Source organism: Salvelinus namaycush, chromosome 2 (assembly GCF_016432855.1).
Source record: "Salvelinus namaycush isolate Seneca chromosome 2, SaNama_1.0, whole genome shotgun sequence".
Taxonomy (NCBI): domain Eukaryota; kingdom Metazoa; phylum Chordata; class Actinopteri; order Salmoniformes; family Salmonidae; genus Salvelinus; species Salvelinus namaycush.
In genome coordinates, this window is record NC_052308.1 from 64,928,462 (window position 1) to 64,942,118 (window position 13,657).

At 42.3% G+C, this 13,657-nt stretch overlaps 1 protein-coding gene across 4 annotated transcripts; it reads right to left on the reverse strand.

Annotated features, from left to right (window-relative positions):
* Nucleotides 1-1,496: 1,496 nt before the first annotated feature.
* Nucleotides 1,497-13,507, reverse strand: LOC120066118. Of its 4 annotated transcripts, none has more exons than XM_039017266.1 (7): nucleotides 13,297-13,507; nucleotides 8,866-9,574; nucleotides 7,157-7,285; nucleotides 3,848-5,576; nucleotides 2,590-3,541; nucleotides 2,290-2,351; nucleotides 1,497-2,196 (listed from the first exon to the last, which is right to left on the reverse strand). In XM_039017266.1, exons 2-6 carry the CDS (start codon nucleotides 9,532-9,534, stop codon nucleotides 2,333-2,335), a joined length of 3,498 nt encoding a protein of 1,165 aa, XP_038873194.1. In that variant the 5' UTR covers nucleotides 9,535-9,574; nucleotides 13,297-13,507; the 3' UTR covers nucleotides 1,497-2,196; nucleotides 2,290-2,332. The 4 variants fall into 4 exon arrangements, with proteins under 4 accessions (XP_038873194.1, XP_038873203.1, XP_038873185.1 ...); XM_039017275.1 differs by having other exon boundaries at nucleotides 2,590-3,451; nucleotides 3,758-5,576; XM_039017257.1 differs by having other exon boundaries at nucleotides 2,590-3,451; nucleotides 3,656-5,576.
* Between the last annotated feature and the right edge of the window lie 150 nt (nucleotides 13,508-13,657).

Genomic DNA, 13,657 nt, shown 5'->3' on the forward strand with positions numbered 1-13,657 from the left:
ACTGCATGTCTCTGGTTCTCCATACTCCCTCTGGTGACTGCATGTCTCTGGATCCATTGGGTACATTCTGACTGCATGTCTCTGGATCCATTGGGTACATTCTGCCAAGGTGCCTGAGCTGGGCTGATACTCCAGGTTCACTACAGAGAATAAAGAGGTGGTGAACTGTACTGTGTGTCTGGGTGACAACTATAACATTAAGTATGTTATGAATATAAACATGTCTGTCGTTGATGATATATTTGATGTTCTTTGCCCAGATATGCATGTTCAAGGCAAGACATAAGGACTCAAACTAATTAACAGGCTTCTAACAAACAAGTTCCAATATATAGGTAGTTGCATTTAACTTATATAATGTTAACCCGCTTGTAAGATTTTGTTTTGAATGTCAGCTGAAATGTGCTAGTTAGTGATGTAATTTTCAGTGCAGGCCCACATATAGCTTGCTAGCTAAATAGTGTAAATGTAAGCATGCCAGGTAGGAGAATATCGACAAATATATAAAATAGCCAAATCGAAATAGTCACGTTGCCACTTAAAAGGTGCAAGCATTGCTTGTAATTAATGTTTACCTCCAGTCTGCCCCTTCTGCGCTAATGCTACCCTCGCGCAGGCCTTTGTGTTCGCCGTCTCATTCTGGATCTTGAGGGTTCAAACAACTTGCATGCACACAACCAGAGTCAGAGAAGTCTGAGTGCTTTGACTTGGAATTAATATTGTATATGGTTACATTTGTTACAACTAATAAACAATAAACCCGTTTCCAGGTTCCTACTTCTAATTAAATTATTTCAGCTTCATAGGATCAAAAATCCAATACTGCCACCAATAGGGCAGAATGCAAAAGTGCATGGAATTGTCTAATACAAAACCAATGGAAGTTGTCCCTGAAAAGGAATGTGAAGCTCATTCGGGTGAAGTTCATTTGAAATATGATACACTACACACTTACAATAGACCGAATATTTTATTCAATTACATATTTACAAAGTGAAAGATCTATAGAAATAGGAGGGCTGACTGCACTGGGGAATGAAACAAGGGCAGTTCTTACTTTCAGCTATCAGGCATGATAACTTACAAACATAATACCGTCAATAGTCTTTTCATGCATTGATACACATGTACTATGCCTAGGGCCAGGAATTTTTCCTGACCACATGACCAGACCAAGTAAACCCCACGCCCTTATTTGGTTTAGAACAGGCAAATTGTCTCAGGCAGCCAAATACTCCATCTAAATTGCGGTACGGTTCTATAAACATAAAGCCATCTTTCATATGCAAAATGTACACTTACTCTACTGTTATTTAAGCAATAAGGCCCGAGGAGTTGTGGTATATGGCCAATATACCACAGCTAAGGACTGTTCTTAAGCACGACGCAACACGGAGTGCCTGGACACAGCCCTTAGCCGTGGTATATTGGCCCTACATCACAAACCCCAGAGGAGCCTTATTGCTATTATAAACTGGTTACCAATGTAATTAGAGCAGTAAAACTAAATGTTTAGTCATACCCATGGTATACGGTCTGATATACCATGGCTTTCAGCCAATCAGAATTCAGGCCTCAAACCACCCAGTTTATAAAACCGGTTTTAACAGTTGCAGCCGACAGTATTTTTCAGTGACAACGAGTTTGTGGCGTCCATCTTCCGTTTACACACAGGGTTTTGGAGATGCAGATCGGTAATTAGCACAGGTAGTCGACTCCCGTCTTCCGTCCGTTTTCCGTAAACAAGCACTAACATGGAAATATGGCCGTGTGGGAACCCTAACCCAATAAATGTGCATTTTTGTCCCGCTGATATGAAAGATAGTTCCTTATGTTCCAAAATCAGACCGCAAGCGATGCGTGTTAACATTTAGTGCAAGGGTCGGGGCTCTTAATTAAACGCCCCCGGCCAGAAGATACTATCATCAATAGGCGCTAAAGGTACTTAGCATATATGAATGTGCTAGACCCTACCCATACCCCACACACAATACCCATAAATTACACTGAAAATAACTTCAATACGAAGCATTTAAGGATAAGACTAAACTTTAACAAATCCTTTGTTAGCATCATTACAAATCTATAAATGGTTGATAGGTAAGAATATAAGCCAACTGATGTCCATAGGGTCTGGATGGGTCAGCAGCAAGTTCTATTCTAGTGGGAGATGAGCTCATGATGCCAAGTGAAGATCTGCAGAATAGAGAAATAGTTGAGACGAATGACTCGCTATAGAATACAATCATGTTCTCTTGAAACAGATGTATTTCTGGTGCTTTTACTTACAACAGCTAGCCATCCTTTGAGGCTATGTTAGGCGTGCCCATCTTCAGGTTGAACTCTTCAAGCTGAGGAACATGTAAGAAATTCAATGTCATTAAAAGTTTTTTTGCCGTAACAAGGACAAAATGTGGTTGAATGGTGAACGCTAAGTTATAGGTAGACAAAAGGTCAACATACCCATACCTTTCACTAAGATGAGGTTAATTCAGATAACCAAGGGAGAACTTCACTTCCATACCAAAGACATTACTTCCAACAATTACAATGAAATACAAATGCAAAAAAAAGAAAAAAAGCACCAACCTTATTTTTCCTCCATTAATTCTCATGCCACTGGTTGTTTCTCCCCTTGTCTCCTTCTCAGCCTCTGGTTCAGAGAGGAATCCAGGGCCCGTTATAGCCACTTTCTCCACAGGGTCTGCTAGCAGTTTCTCGCCATCTATAATTGCGTCGTTCTCTCCTTCTCGGTCTTTCTCAGCCTTTGGTTCCAAGAGGACCTGAGGGCCTTTTACAGACACTTTCGCCACATGATCTGCAAGCAGTTTCTCCTCTTCTAACATAGTTTCTTCCTCTCTTTCTGGTTCTTTGTTGGGCCCTGGTTCAGAGGGAAGCCCAGAGTCATTTGTAGCCACTTGAGGAACCCCTTTCTCTATGGTGTCTGCAAGCAGTTCCTCCCCTTCTGTCATTCCTCCCTCCCCTTCAATCTTGGGTGCTGGTTCAGAAATGGCCTCAGTGCCTTCAGCAGCTGCTTTTGCCTTTGACAGTTTCCCCCTTGTCAAATAGGTTCTGTGTACCCTTATGAATATCCCTGGGTAGTATATACCTCCTTTTTCCTCTAGTGTTTTCTTTTTTTTCTTTTTCTTGGGCCATGGTTCAGAAGGGTTCCCAGAGTCCTTTGCAGCCTCTAGAAGAGGCACTTTTTCCTTAGTGTCTACCAATGGTCTCTTCCCTTTGTACTGGAAAGCCTTTTTCCTCCTCTTTGCAAAATGCTTCTTCTTCCTTTTTATCTTGTACTGATGCCTCTTTAGACGTCTCATTAGAATCCTCATGAAGATACCTGGATACAACTTTTTTTTCTTGGGGCCCATTTCAGAGGGGGCCGCAGAGTCCATTGCAGTCACCTGATGAGCCACTTTCTCTGCAGCATCCGCATGTAGTTTCTCGCCTTCTGGTTCTTTCTTAGGCCCTGTTTCAGATGGTGCCTCCAAATTATTTGCAGCTTCCTGAGGGATCACTTCTCCAGCAGTGTCAGCATGTAGTTTCTCACCTTCTGGTTCTTTCTTAGGCCCTGTTTCAGATGATGCCTCCAAATTATTTGCAGCTTCCTGAGGGATCACTTCTCCAGCAGTGTCAACATGTAGTTTCTCACCTTCTGGTTCTTTCTTAGGCCCTGTTTCAGATGGTGCCTCCAAATTATTTGCAGCTTCCTGAGGGATCACTTCTCCAGCAGTGTCAACATGTAGTTTCTCACCTTCTGGTTCTTTCTTAGGCCCTGTTTCAGATGGTGCCTCCAAATTATTTGCAGCTTCCTGAGGGATCACTTCTCCAGCAGTGTCAGCATGTAGTTTCTCCCCATCTATCATTGCTCCTCCTTCTTGGTCTTTCTTGGGCTCCGGTTCAAGAGGGAAGTGAGGGGCCACTTTCCCTGCTGCTTCTGCAAGCAATCGCTTTCTTTTGCGCTGGTGAGCCTTATTCTTCCTCTTCGCAAGCCGTTTCAAATTATACTGAAACTTCCTTAGATGACTGTGATAACTCTTCATGAATATACCTGTGAAGAATATATTGTTTCTCCCCTTTGCTTTAATCTTGGACCCTGGTTCAGAGGGGGACTTCTTTGTCGCTATCGGAGTGGTCAAAACCACGGCGTACTTCTTTGTCACCATCTGACAGGACACTTTCATTAGGGCTTGCCTCTGTTTATTTTTCTTGCGTTTGCTAGCGGGTTGGGTGTATGTGCATCTCTGACTTAAGACTGCTGTAGTCCTGGCAGGCTGGGTGTATGCGTATGTCTGGTTTAAGGCTGTGGTGCCATAAGAGTAATATGGGGGGTAGTTGGGGTAGGGTGGATACCCAGGGGTGTTAGATAGGAGGGGCTTATTACTAGGCAGCATGGCAACAGCGGGCATGATTCCAGGAGGCATGGTACCAGGGGGCATTGTACCAGGGGGCATGGTACCAGGGGGATAACCCCACCCTGGAGGGAAGGCAATGGTGTAGGGGCTGCTGTGGTATGCCATATACTGAGAGTACTGGGTGGTGGAGTAGGTAGCCATCATAGAGGCATGAGGATGAGAAACAGGGAATATAGGGTCCATGGAGTATGAGTTGAGCTCAATGGAGCGTTCCCTGGACTCATCCCCATACCTATCCCTCTCAGATCTCTCTCTGTTCCAGTCGCTCTCGCTGTCCCAGTCTCTGGCCCTAGAACGTTTGTCTCCGTCTCTGGTCCTTTGCAGCCACCAGTCTATATCCTTGTCTATCTCCCGGTTTCTGTCTCTCTCAGATCTGTATCTGTCCCGGTCTTTCTCTCGGCCTCCGTCCCTGCCTTTCTCTGGGTCTCTGTCTCTCTCAGATCTGTATCTGCCCCCGTCTCTCCTAGATCTGTCCCGGTCTCTCTCTCGGCCTCCGTCCCAGTCCTTCTCTGGGTCTCTGTCCCCGTCTTTATCTCTGTTCCTTTCTGATCTGTTCGTTTCTCTGACTACCGGTTTGTCCTCGTCTCTCTCTCTGGTACTAGAGTGTCTCTGCCCGTCTCCTTTTCGATTTCTCTCAGATCTGTCCCTTTCTCTGACTCTGTCCTTGTCTCTGGTACTAGAGCATCTTTGCCCGCATCTCTCTCTCGTAGAACTTTCCCCTTCTCTGGCTCTGTCCTCTCTGTCCCTTTTCAAGTCTCCCATCTTCCCATACAGCCTATCATTGGTCCTGTCTGTTAGCCGACCCAACTCCTCAACCCCCAAGTCCAGCCCAACGATCTCCAGGAGGGTCTGCATCCGCTCGTACCGCTGCTCATCCTCAAGCCTCACCTTCTCCTCAACTGGAGAAGACTTGGATCTACTGCTGGAGTCAACATGACCCTCGAGCAGAGTCGGCCAAACTTGTGGTAGCTCCTCGCCCACAATGAGTGGCTCATTTTCGTCGTTGACGATCTTTGAGAGCTTGTTGATGTCCACACCTTCATTGAGAACATTGAGGAAGCGCTGGAAGCCTGTGGCTGCTATGTCTTTCTCCTGTGTCCTGAGTGAGTGATCTGGCCCCTGAATGGTTGGATTATGTTGTTTATCATTAGGGACCACCTAACAGGAAACATATGAGGAAATATCAATTAATATCTATCCACTTCAGCTATAAACAAACTAGTGCTGGGCGATTAACCAACATTTAGCGGATGTTCAATTATTTGAATACCATTTCGTTCAGTTTTTTTCTGTGAGCTCAATGCGTACATCGCACAGTTTCTCTCAAGACAAATCAGATCCAGCCTGAACTGTGCAATGTAGTAGGGAATAGTAGTTTCCAACAGGCCAATATTATACATGGTTTAGCTCATAAAATGTGGTAATTAACTACAATGACCATAATCCATTGCACATTTACATTTTACATTTTAGTCATTTAGCAGACGCTCTTATCCAGAGCGACTTACAGTAGAGTGCATACATTTTTATTACATTTTACATACTGAGACAAGGATATCCCTACCGGCCAAACCCTCCCTAACCCGGACGACGCTATGCCAATTGTGCGTCGCCCCACGGACCTCCCGGTTGCGGCCGGCTGCGACAGAGCCTGGGTGCGAACCCAGCCCAGCCTGGGCGCGAACCCAGAGACTCTGGTGGCGCAGCTAGCACTGTGATGCAGTGCCCTAGACCATTGCGCCACCCGGGCGCATCTACTTGTCCGGTCTGTTTCTTTTATGCCTGCTACTGAAGAGAAGAATGCACAATTGCGAGGTGATATAGAGAGCAGCTGTTGCTCTGTGAGGAATCTCTACCTGAAAATACATGATCTAGTTGGTATTCAGCAGTCATAAAAGTATGCCTTATTTACGTTGAAGAACTACAAAATAGCGATTTTGTAAGACAGCATAGGCAGCAGCTCTATAGAGATGAGATGATGACTTGGAATGAAATAAAGTCATCAAATAAAACAAATGTAATATACACAACTGAAATGTTTTATTCAATTAAAGTAATGTGAATAAATTATGGTTAATAAGTGATAAGCAGTAATTGCCAGTCACTACCATCATGGTACTTTTATTAATTGTTTTACTCTGTTAGAGCATTCAACCCACAATGCATTTAATGTTTAAAAACTGAATAATCAAAACCCGAAAAAGCACTAATCGCTCAGCACTAAAACAAACAAAATGCGCTTGAGCCGCTTGCATCAACACCGCCCCATCAAACGTAGCTTCATTTACGTATCGCTTGTGTGTGCATTTCACACTACCTTTGTAGTGTGAATGTTCATCTGATTGTCTATGCTATGTTCATCTGATTGTCACAATGAATGTATTTGGTTGCATTTTGTCAACTGCATTTTACTCAGAATGACTCATTCAGCAACGATTGGCTTTTAGCTGGCTAGCTATGCTACAAGTTCATCTCAATGACTGATGATGCTAGGTAGCAATTTATGCATCAGGTGGCTGACAGGGATAACACTAATATAGCTGTGACATTTGAGAAAAAAAACTAGGCTTATATGAACACAAAAAATATTATGAAGGGTACAAGTAAGTAGGCACTTCCTATCCTGCGTATGTGGGATGGGTGTCAATGGGAGAAATCGATTGCATTCATCGGGGGCCATGGTTTTCTTGACTTCCGTATGATACTTTTTCCGACCTACTTTTGTGATGGCTACATACCTTATTGTTGGGAGAGCGTCGTTGGTTCATTAAAACCTTCACTCTCAGTCTCAAAGGATGGGCCTCTTCATTTTCTAGGGGAGCGCTAATCATCAGCTCCAATGCTCGCATCTTGTTTTGTTTCTTCGGCTTGGCAGGGGTATCACGGAGGAAAAGAGAGAGAATAGTTTATTATGTGTAATGCAGCTGTCTCTGAATAGTGATCTAAGGCCAGTTTTTATTTACCTCTTAGACTCTTCATGGATTAATAACTGATCTTAGATCTGTGTTTGGAGAAAAGTGGGTCTGCTGCTAAGTCCATGTAGCAGAAACATCAGAATCCAAACATCAGGAAAGATCTGATGGTCATCATGATGAAGGCTGTTGTAGTCACAACGCATTGGTGGATTTTTTATTTTTGCTATGCATAAGACAAACAATAAAGGCTTTTAAATGTTTTACTCTACATGCTAGTACCTTGATTTTTTGGACAAAGGCTTTTTTGCCATTGTTTTCTTTTGGATCTATCAGGGAAATTGTATTCATCACAGTGTCGAGGTCAACTCGGAATTTTATTAAATTCAACCCATTAATTGAAATTCGAATTTTAATTGTTTATAAGCAGAATTTTAAATAAATTAAACTTAGACATGGACATATGCGTCTCAAACCTTTGACAAATACTTTGTCAAAATCACCTGACACCTCTTACTAAAGAATACAGATACCATTTTAAATGTTAGTTTGATTATAACTCAATGATGTCAAACAGAATTGTGTTTGTATTTTTGTCATGAAATGTTCTCTTCCATTCTGGAGTGTTTGATCTATTGCATTCTGAGAAATTTATGTGTTTCTATCATTACATTTAATAACAAGTAAAGTGAATGATTCATAAATTAGAGACAACCTACATAACTAACTTTGAATATCTCCAGACCACTGTAATTATAACTTGTTTTAGGAGGACGAGTTTAAAAAAAAATGAAGTGTTTGAAGAACATGTTTAGCCCAGGGGTCTATCAGTATAGCCCTTACCCACCTTGCGTCTTATTTCCCGACCCTTATTTCTCGTCCCCTGTTAGGTGACACTTTTTCCACGTCGGAGGGACTTTCCGTGGTTGGTAGACTGTTGCGTCGCCGAGCAGTGCCCAGGAAATAATTAAATTCAATTGATGGATGCTAGCCCCCTCCCCTCCAAATCAAACATGGATTCCAATTTCTGTTATTGCTTTGCGCCACACCTGTGTTTCCCACCTGTTTGGCCTAACTAATCAGCCTCGCAATACAGGCGACGTGCTGCAACAGACAGGAAGTAGAAATGGAGTGTGTGCGAGCAAACATTTGAGCAAACATTGAAATCCACCTTTGATGAATAGTAATTTCACGCTTCTCCAATGTCATGCCCCAAGACGGAACGTTAAATAAATGTCCTTACACGTTATTAACTGAATACATGACGGCGAGCTTGTAGGGCTACAACATGTAAAACAGTATTGGTCACCATACATGATGTCAACATGAACATAATGATGTATGGAATAAATTAAGCGGAATTCAACCCAAATCTAGATTTTTGCACGAACTATCCCTTTAATTCAAATTTAATTCTGCTCCTGTGGGGTGTGACCAATTAAAATCCAATACTTTTATGGGAAATAAAGAACAATTTCCAATTCAGAATTGAACCCAACCCTGATGAATAAATACAGAACTAATTAGGTACATACCTTACGCATACACCGTACCGCTGTTCTTCTGAACTTACTCAGAATGTCCAGCACCCTCTGTTTAAGAGGTAGGCATACGCGTGACGACTTGTCGGTGACATGGTTGTATGTTTTGAATATTGTATTGTTGATCTTGGTCTGTTTAGAGATGCCCTTCACTGTTGTGGATGCAGCCTGTGTTTCAGGCATGTCCTTAGCTCCGCGTTTAACTTTTTGCAGAGCAAGAACAGCTTTCTTGTGAGCTATCTTTTCCTCTATGACCTTCAGCTCCTTCTTCTTACGAGCGAGTTCCAGGTCCTCCACACTGAGCTCCACAGGATCTCCATCTGTGTCTGGGGAGAAGGGAGCACTGCTACCCTTCAATGAGCCTTTGCTCCAGTCTCTGGATGATGGGTCCATAATGTAGCTCTTAGCAGAGGAAGCACCATACTCCTTCCCACCTTCTCTAGTCCTCCTCATGCTGGAGTATTCACTGTAGGGCTCTCGGGGCATAGCCTGGCCATTGCCTCTCTTCTCAAGGCTATCGTCCCATTGTCCTGAGCTCGGTCCTCCGTACTCCCTCCGCCGACTGTACCTCTCTGGTTCTTCATACTCCCTCTTCTGACTGCATGTCTCTGGTTCTCCACACTCCCTCCGCTGACTGTGCTTCTCTGGATCCATTGGGTACATTCTGCCAAGGTGCCAGAGCTGGGCTGATACTCCAGGTTCACTGCAGAGAATAAAGAGGTGGTGAACTGTACTGTGTGTCTGGGTTAGAGGTCGACCGATAAAGGTTTTACACCTTTATTTAATCTTTATTTAACTAGGCATTTCAGTTAAGAACACATTCTTATTTTCAATGACGGCCTAGGAACGGTGGGTTAACTGCCTCGTTCAAGGGCAGAACGACCGATTTTTACCTTGTCAGCTCGGGGGATTCAATCTTGCAACCTTACAGTTAACTAGTCCAACGCTCTAACCACCTGATTACATTGCACTCCACGAGGAGCCTGCCTGTTACGCGAATGCAGTAAGCCAAGGTAAGTTGCTAGCTAGCATTAAACTTATCTTGTAAAAAACAATCAATCATAATCACTAGTTAACTACACATAGTTGATGATATTACTAGTTCATCTAGCGTGACCTGCGTTGCATATAATCGATGCGGTGCGTATCGTTGCTCCAATGTGTACCAAACCATAAACATCAATGCCTTTCTTAAAATCAATACACAGAAGTATATATTTTAAGCCTGCATATTTAGCTAAAAGAAATCCAGGTTAGCAGGCACTTCTCTTGCGTTCATTGCACGCAGAGTCAGTGTATATGCAACAGTTTGGGCCGCCTAATTTGACAGAATTTTACGCAATTATGACATAACATTGAAGGTTGTGCAATGTAACAGGAATATTTAGACTTATGGATGCCACCCGTTAGATAAAATACGGAACGGTTCCGTATTTCACTGAAAGAATAAACGTCTTGTTTTCGAGATGATAGTTTTCGGATTCGACCATATTAATGACCTAAGGCTCGTATTTCTGTGTGTTATTATGTTATAACTAAGTCTATGATTTGATAGAGCAGTCTGACTGAGCGGTGGTAGGCAGCAGCAGGCTCGTAAGCACTTTCGTGCGTTTGCCAGCAGCTCTTCGTTGTGCTTCAAGCATTGCGCTGTTTATGACTTCAAGCCTATCAACTCCCGAGATTAGGCTGGTGTAACCGATGTGAAATGGCTGGCTAGTTAGTGGGGTGCGCGCTAATAGCGTTTCAAACGTCACTCGCTCTGAGACTTGGAGTGGTTGTTCCCCTTGCTCTGCATGGGTAACGCTGCTTCGAGGGTGGCTGTTGTCGATCTGTTCCTGGTTCGAGCCCAGGTAGGAGCGAGGAGAGGGACGGAAGCTATACTGTTACACTGGCAATACTAAAGTGCCTATAAGAACATCCAATAGTCAAAGGTTAATGAAATACAAATGGTATAGAGAGAAATAGTCCTATAATTCCTATAATAACTACAACCTAAAACTTCTTACCTGGGAATATTGAAGATTCATGTTAAAAGGAACCACCAGCATTCATATGTTCTCATGTTCTGAGCAAGGAACTTAAACGTTAGCTTTCTTACATGGCACATATTGCACTTCTACTTTCTTCTCCAACACTTTGTTTTTGCATTATTTAAACCAAATTGAACATGTTTCATTATTTATTTGAGGCTAAATTGATTTTATTGATGTATTATATTAAGTAAAAATAAGTGTTCATTCAGTATTGTTGTAATTGTCATTATTACAACCAAAAAAATATTAAAAGAAATTGTCCGATTAATCGGTATCGGCTTTTATTTGGTTCTCCAATAATCGGTCTCGGTATTGAAAAATCATAATCGTTCAACCTCTAGTCTGGGTGACAACTATATAAACACTAACGTTAAGTATGTGATGAAAATAAACATGGTTTGCTGTTGATTATGGATGTATTGGATGTTATTTGCCCATATATGCATGTTCAAGGCAAGACATCACTAAGGACTCAAACGAATTAACAGGCTTCTAAACAAACAAGTTGAGTTCCAATATATACAGTTGAAGTCAGAAATGTACATATACTTAGATTGGAGTCATTAAAACTCGTTTTTCAACCACTCCACAAACTTCTTGTTTACGAACTATAGTTTTGGCAAGTCGGTTAGGACATCTACTTTGTGCATGACAAGTAATTTTTCCAACAATTGTTTACAGACATGTTATTTCACTTAATCACAATTCTATTGTGTCAGAAGTTTACATAAACTAAATTGACTGTGCTTTTAAACAGCTTGGAAAATTCCAGAAAATGATGTCACGGCTTTAGAAGCTTCTGATAAATGATGTCAATTAGCCTGAGTCAATTGGAGGTGTACCTGTGGATGTATTTCAAGGCCTACCTTCAAACTCAGTGCCTCTTTGCTTGACATCATGGGAAAAATTGTGGACCCTAAGTCTGGTTCATCCTTGGGAGCAATTTCCAAATGCCTGAAGGCACCATGTTCATCTGTACAAACAACAGTACGCAAGTATAAACACCATGGGAACACACAGCCGTCATACTGCTCAGGAAGGAGACGCGTCCTGTCTGCTAGAGATGAACGTACTTTGGTGTGAAAAGTGCAAATCAATCCCAGAACAACAGCAAAGGACCTTGTGAAGATGCTGGAGGAAACCGGTACAAAAGTATCTATATCCACAGTAAAAACGAGTCCTATATCAACATAACCTGAAAGGCCCCTCAGCAAGGAAGAAGCCACTGCTCCAAAACCGCCAGACTATGGTTTGCAACTGCACATGGGGACAAAGATTGTACTTTTTGGAGAAATGTCCTCTGGTCTGATGAAACAAAAATAGAACTGTTTGGCCATAATCACCATTGTTATGTTTGGAGGAAAAAGGGGGATGCTTACAAGCCGAAGAATACCATCCCAACTGTGAAGCACGGGGGTGGCAGCATCATGTTGTGGGGGTGCTTTGCTGCAGGAGGGACTGGTGCACTTCACAAAATAGATGGCATCATGAGGGAGGAAAATGATGTGGATATATTTAAGCACCATCTCAAGACATCAGTCAGTAAGTTAACGCTTGGTCGCAAATGGGTCTTCCAAATGGACAATGACCCCAAGCATACTTCCAAAGTTGTGGCATAATGGCTTAAGGACAACAAAGTCAAGGTATTGGAGTGGCCATCACAAAGCCCTAACCTCAATCCTATAGAACATTTATGGGCAGAATTGAAAAAAAGTGTACGAGCAAGGAGGCCTACAAACCTGACTCAGTTACACCAGCTCTGTCAGGAGGATGGGCTAAAATTCACCCAACTTATTGTGAGAAGCTTGTGGAAGGCTACCTGAAACATTTGACCCATGTTAAACAATTTAAAGGCAATGCTACCAAATACTAATTGAGTGTATGTAAACTTCTGACCCACTGCGAATGTGATGAAATAAAGGCTGAAATAAATCATTCTCGCTACTATTATTCTGACATTTAACATTCTTAAAATAGTGGTGATCCTGACCTAAAACAGGGACTTTTTACTGGGATTAAATGTCAGGAATTGTGAAAAACCCAGTTTAAATGTATTTGGCTAAGGCGTATGTAAACTTCCGACTTCAACTGTAGGTAGTTGCATTTGTCTTCTATAATGTTAACTTAGCTTGCTTGTACGTTATTGTTCTGAATGTCAGCTGAAATGTGCAAGCGTTAGCCAGCTAACGTTAACTATAGCTAACTACCTAGCTAGTTTGTAATGTAATTTTCAGAACAGGCTGGCATATACCTTGCTAGCTAACGTATGTAAATGCAAGCATGCCAGATAGAATATCGACAAATACATGAAATTGCCACATCGAAATAGTCACATTGCACATTTTCCATAATAAGTGGTGGCAAACATTGACTATAGCTAATGATTGTTTACCTCGAGTCTGCCCTCTTCTCCTGCGCTGATGCTACCCTCGCTCAGGTCTTTGTGTTCGCAGTCTCATTCTGGATATTGTGGTGTCAAACAATTAGCATACCAGTCTCTCTTAAAAATCAGAGTGCTTTGACTTTCATATAAATCGTATAGATTAGGTTAAATTTGTTATAAAGGCAACTGGTCAACCAACATAAACTCGTTTCCTGTCTACATCGTCTTTTGTTCTATGATTTCAGCTTCATAGGATCGACATTCCTATACTGCCACCAATAGAACGGAGTGCGAAGAGCATGGCATTTTCTAATACCAAACCAATGAAAGTTATGCCTGAAAAGAAATGTGAAGCTTAATGCCTTGGTTA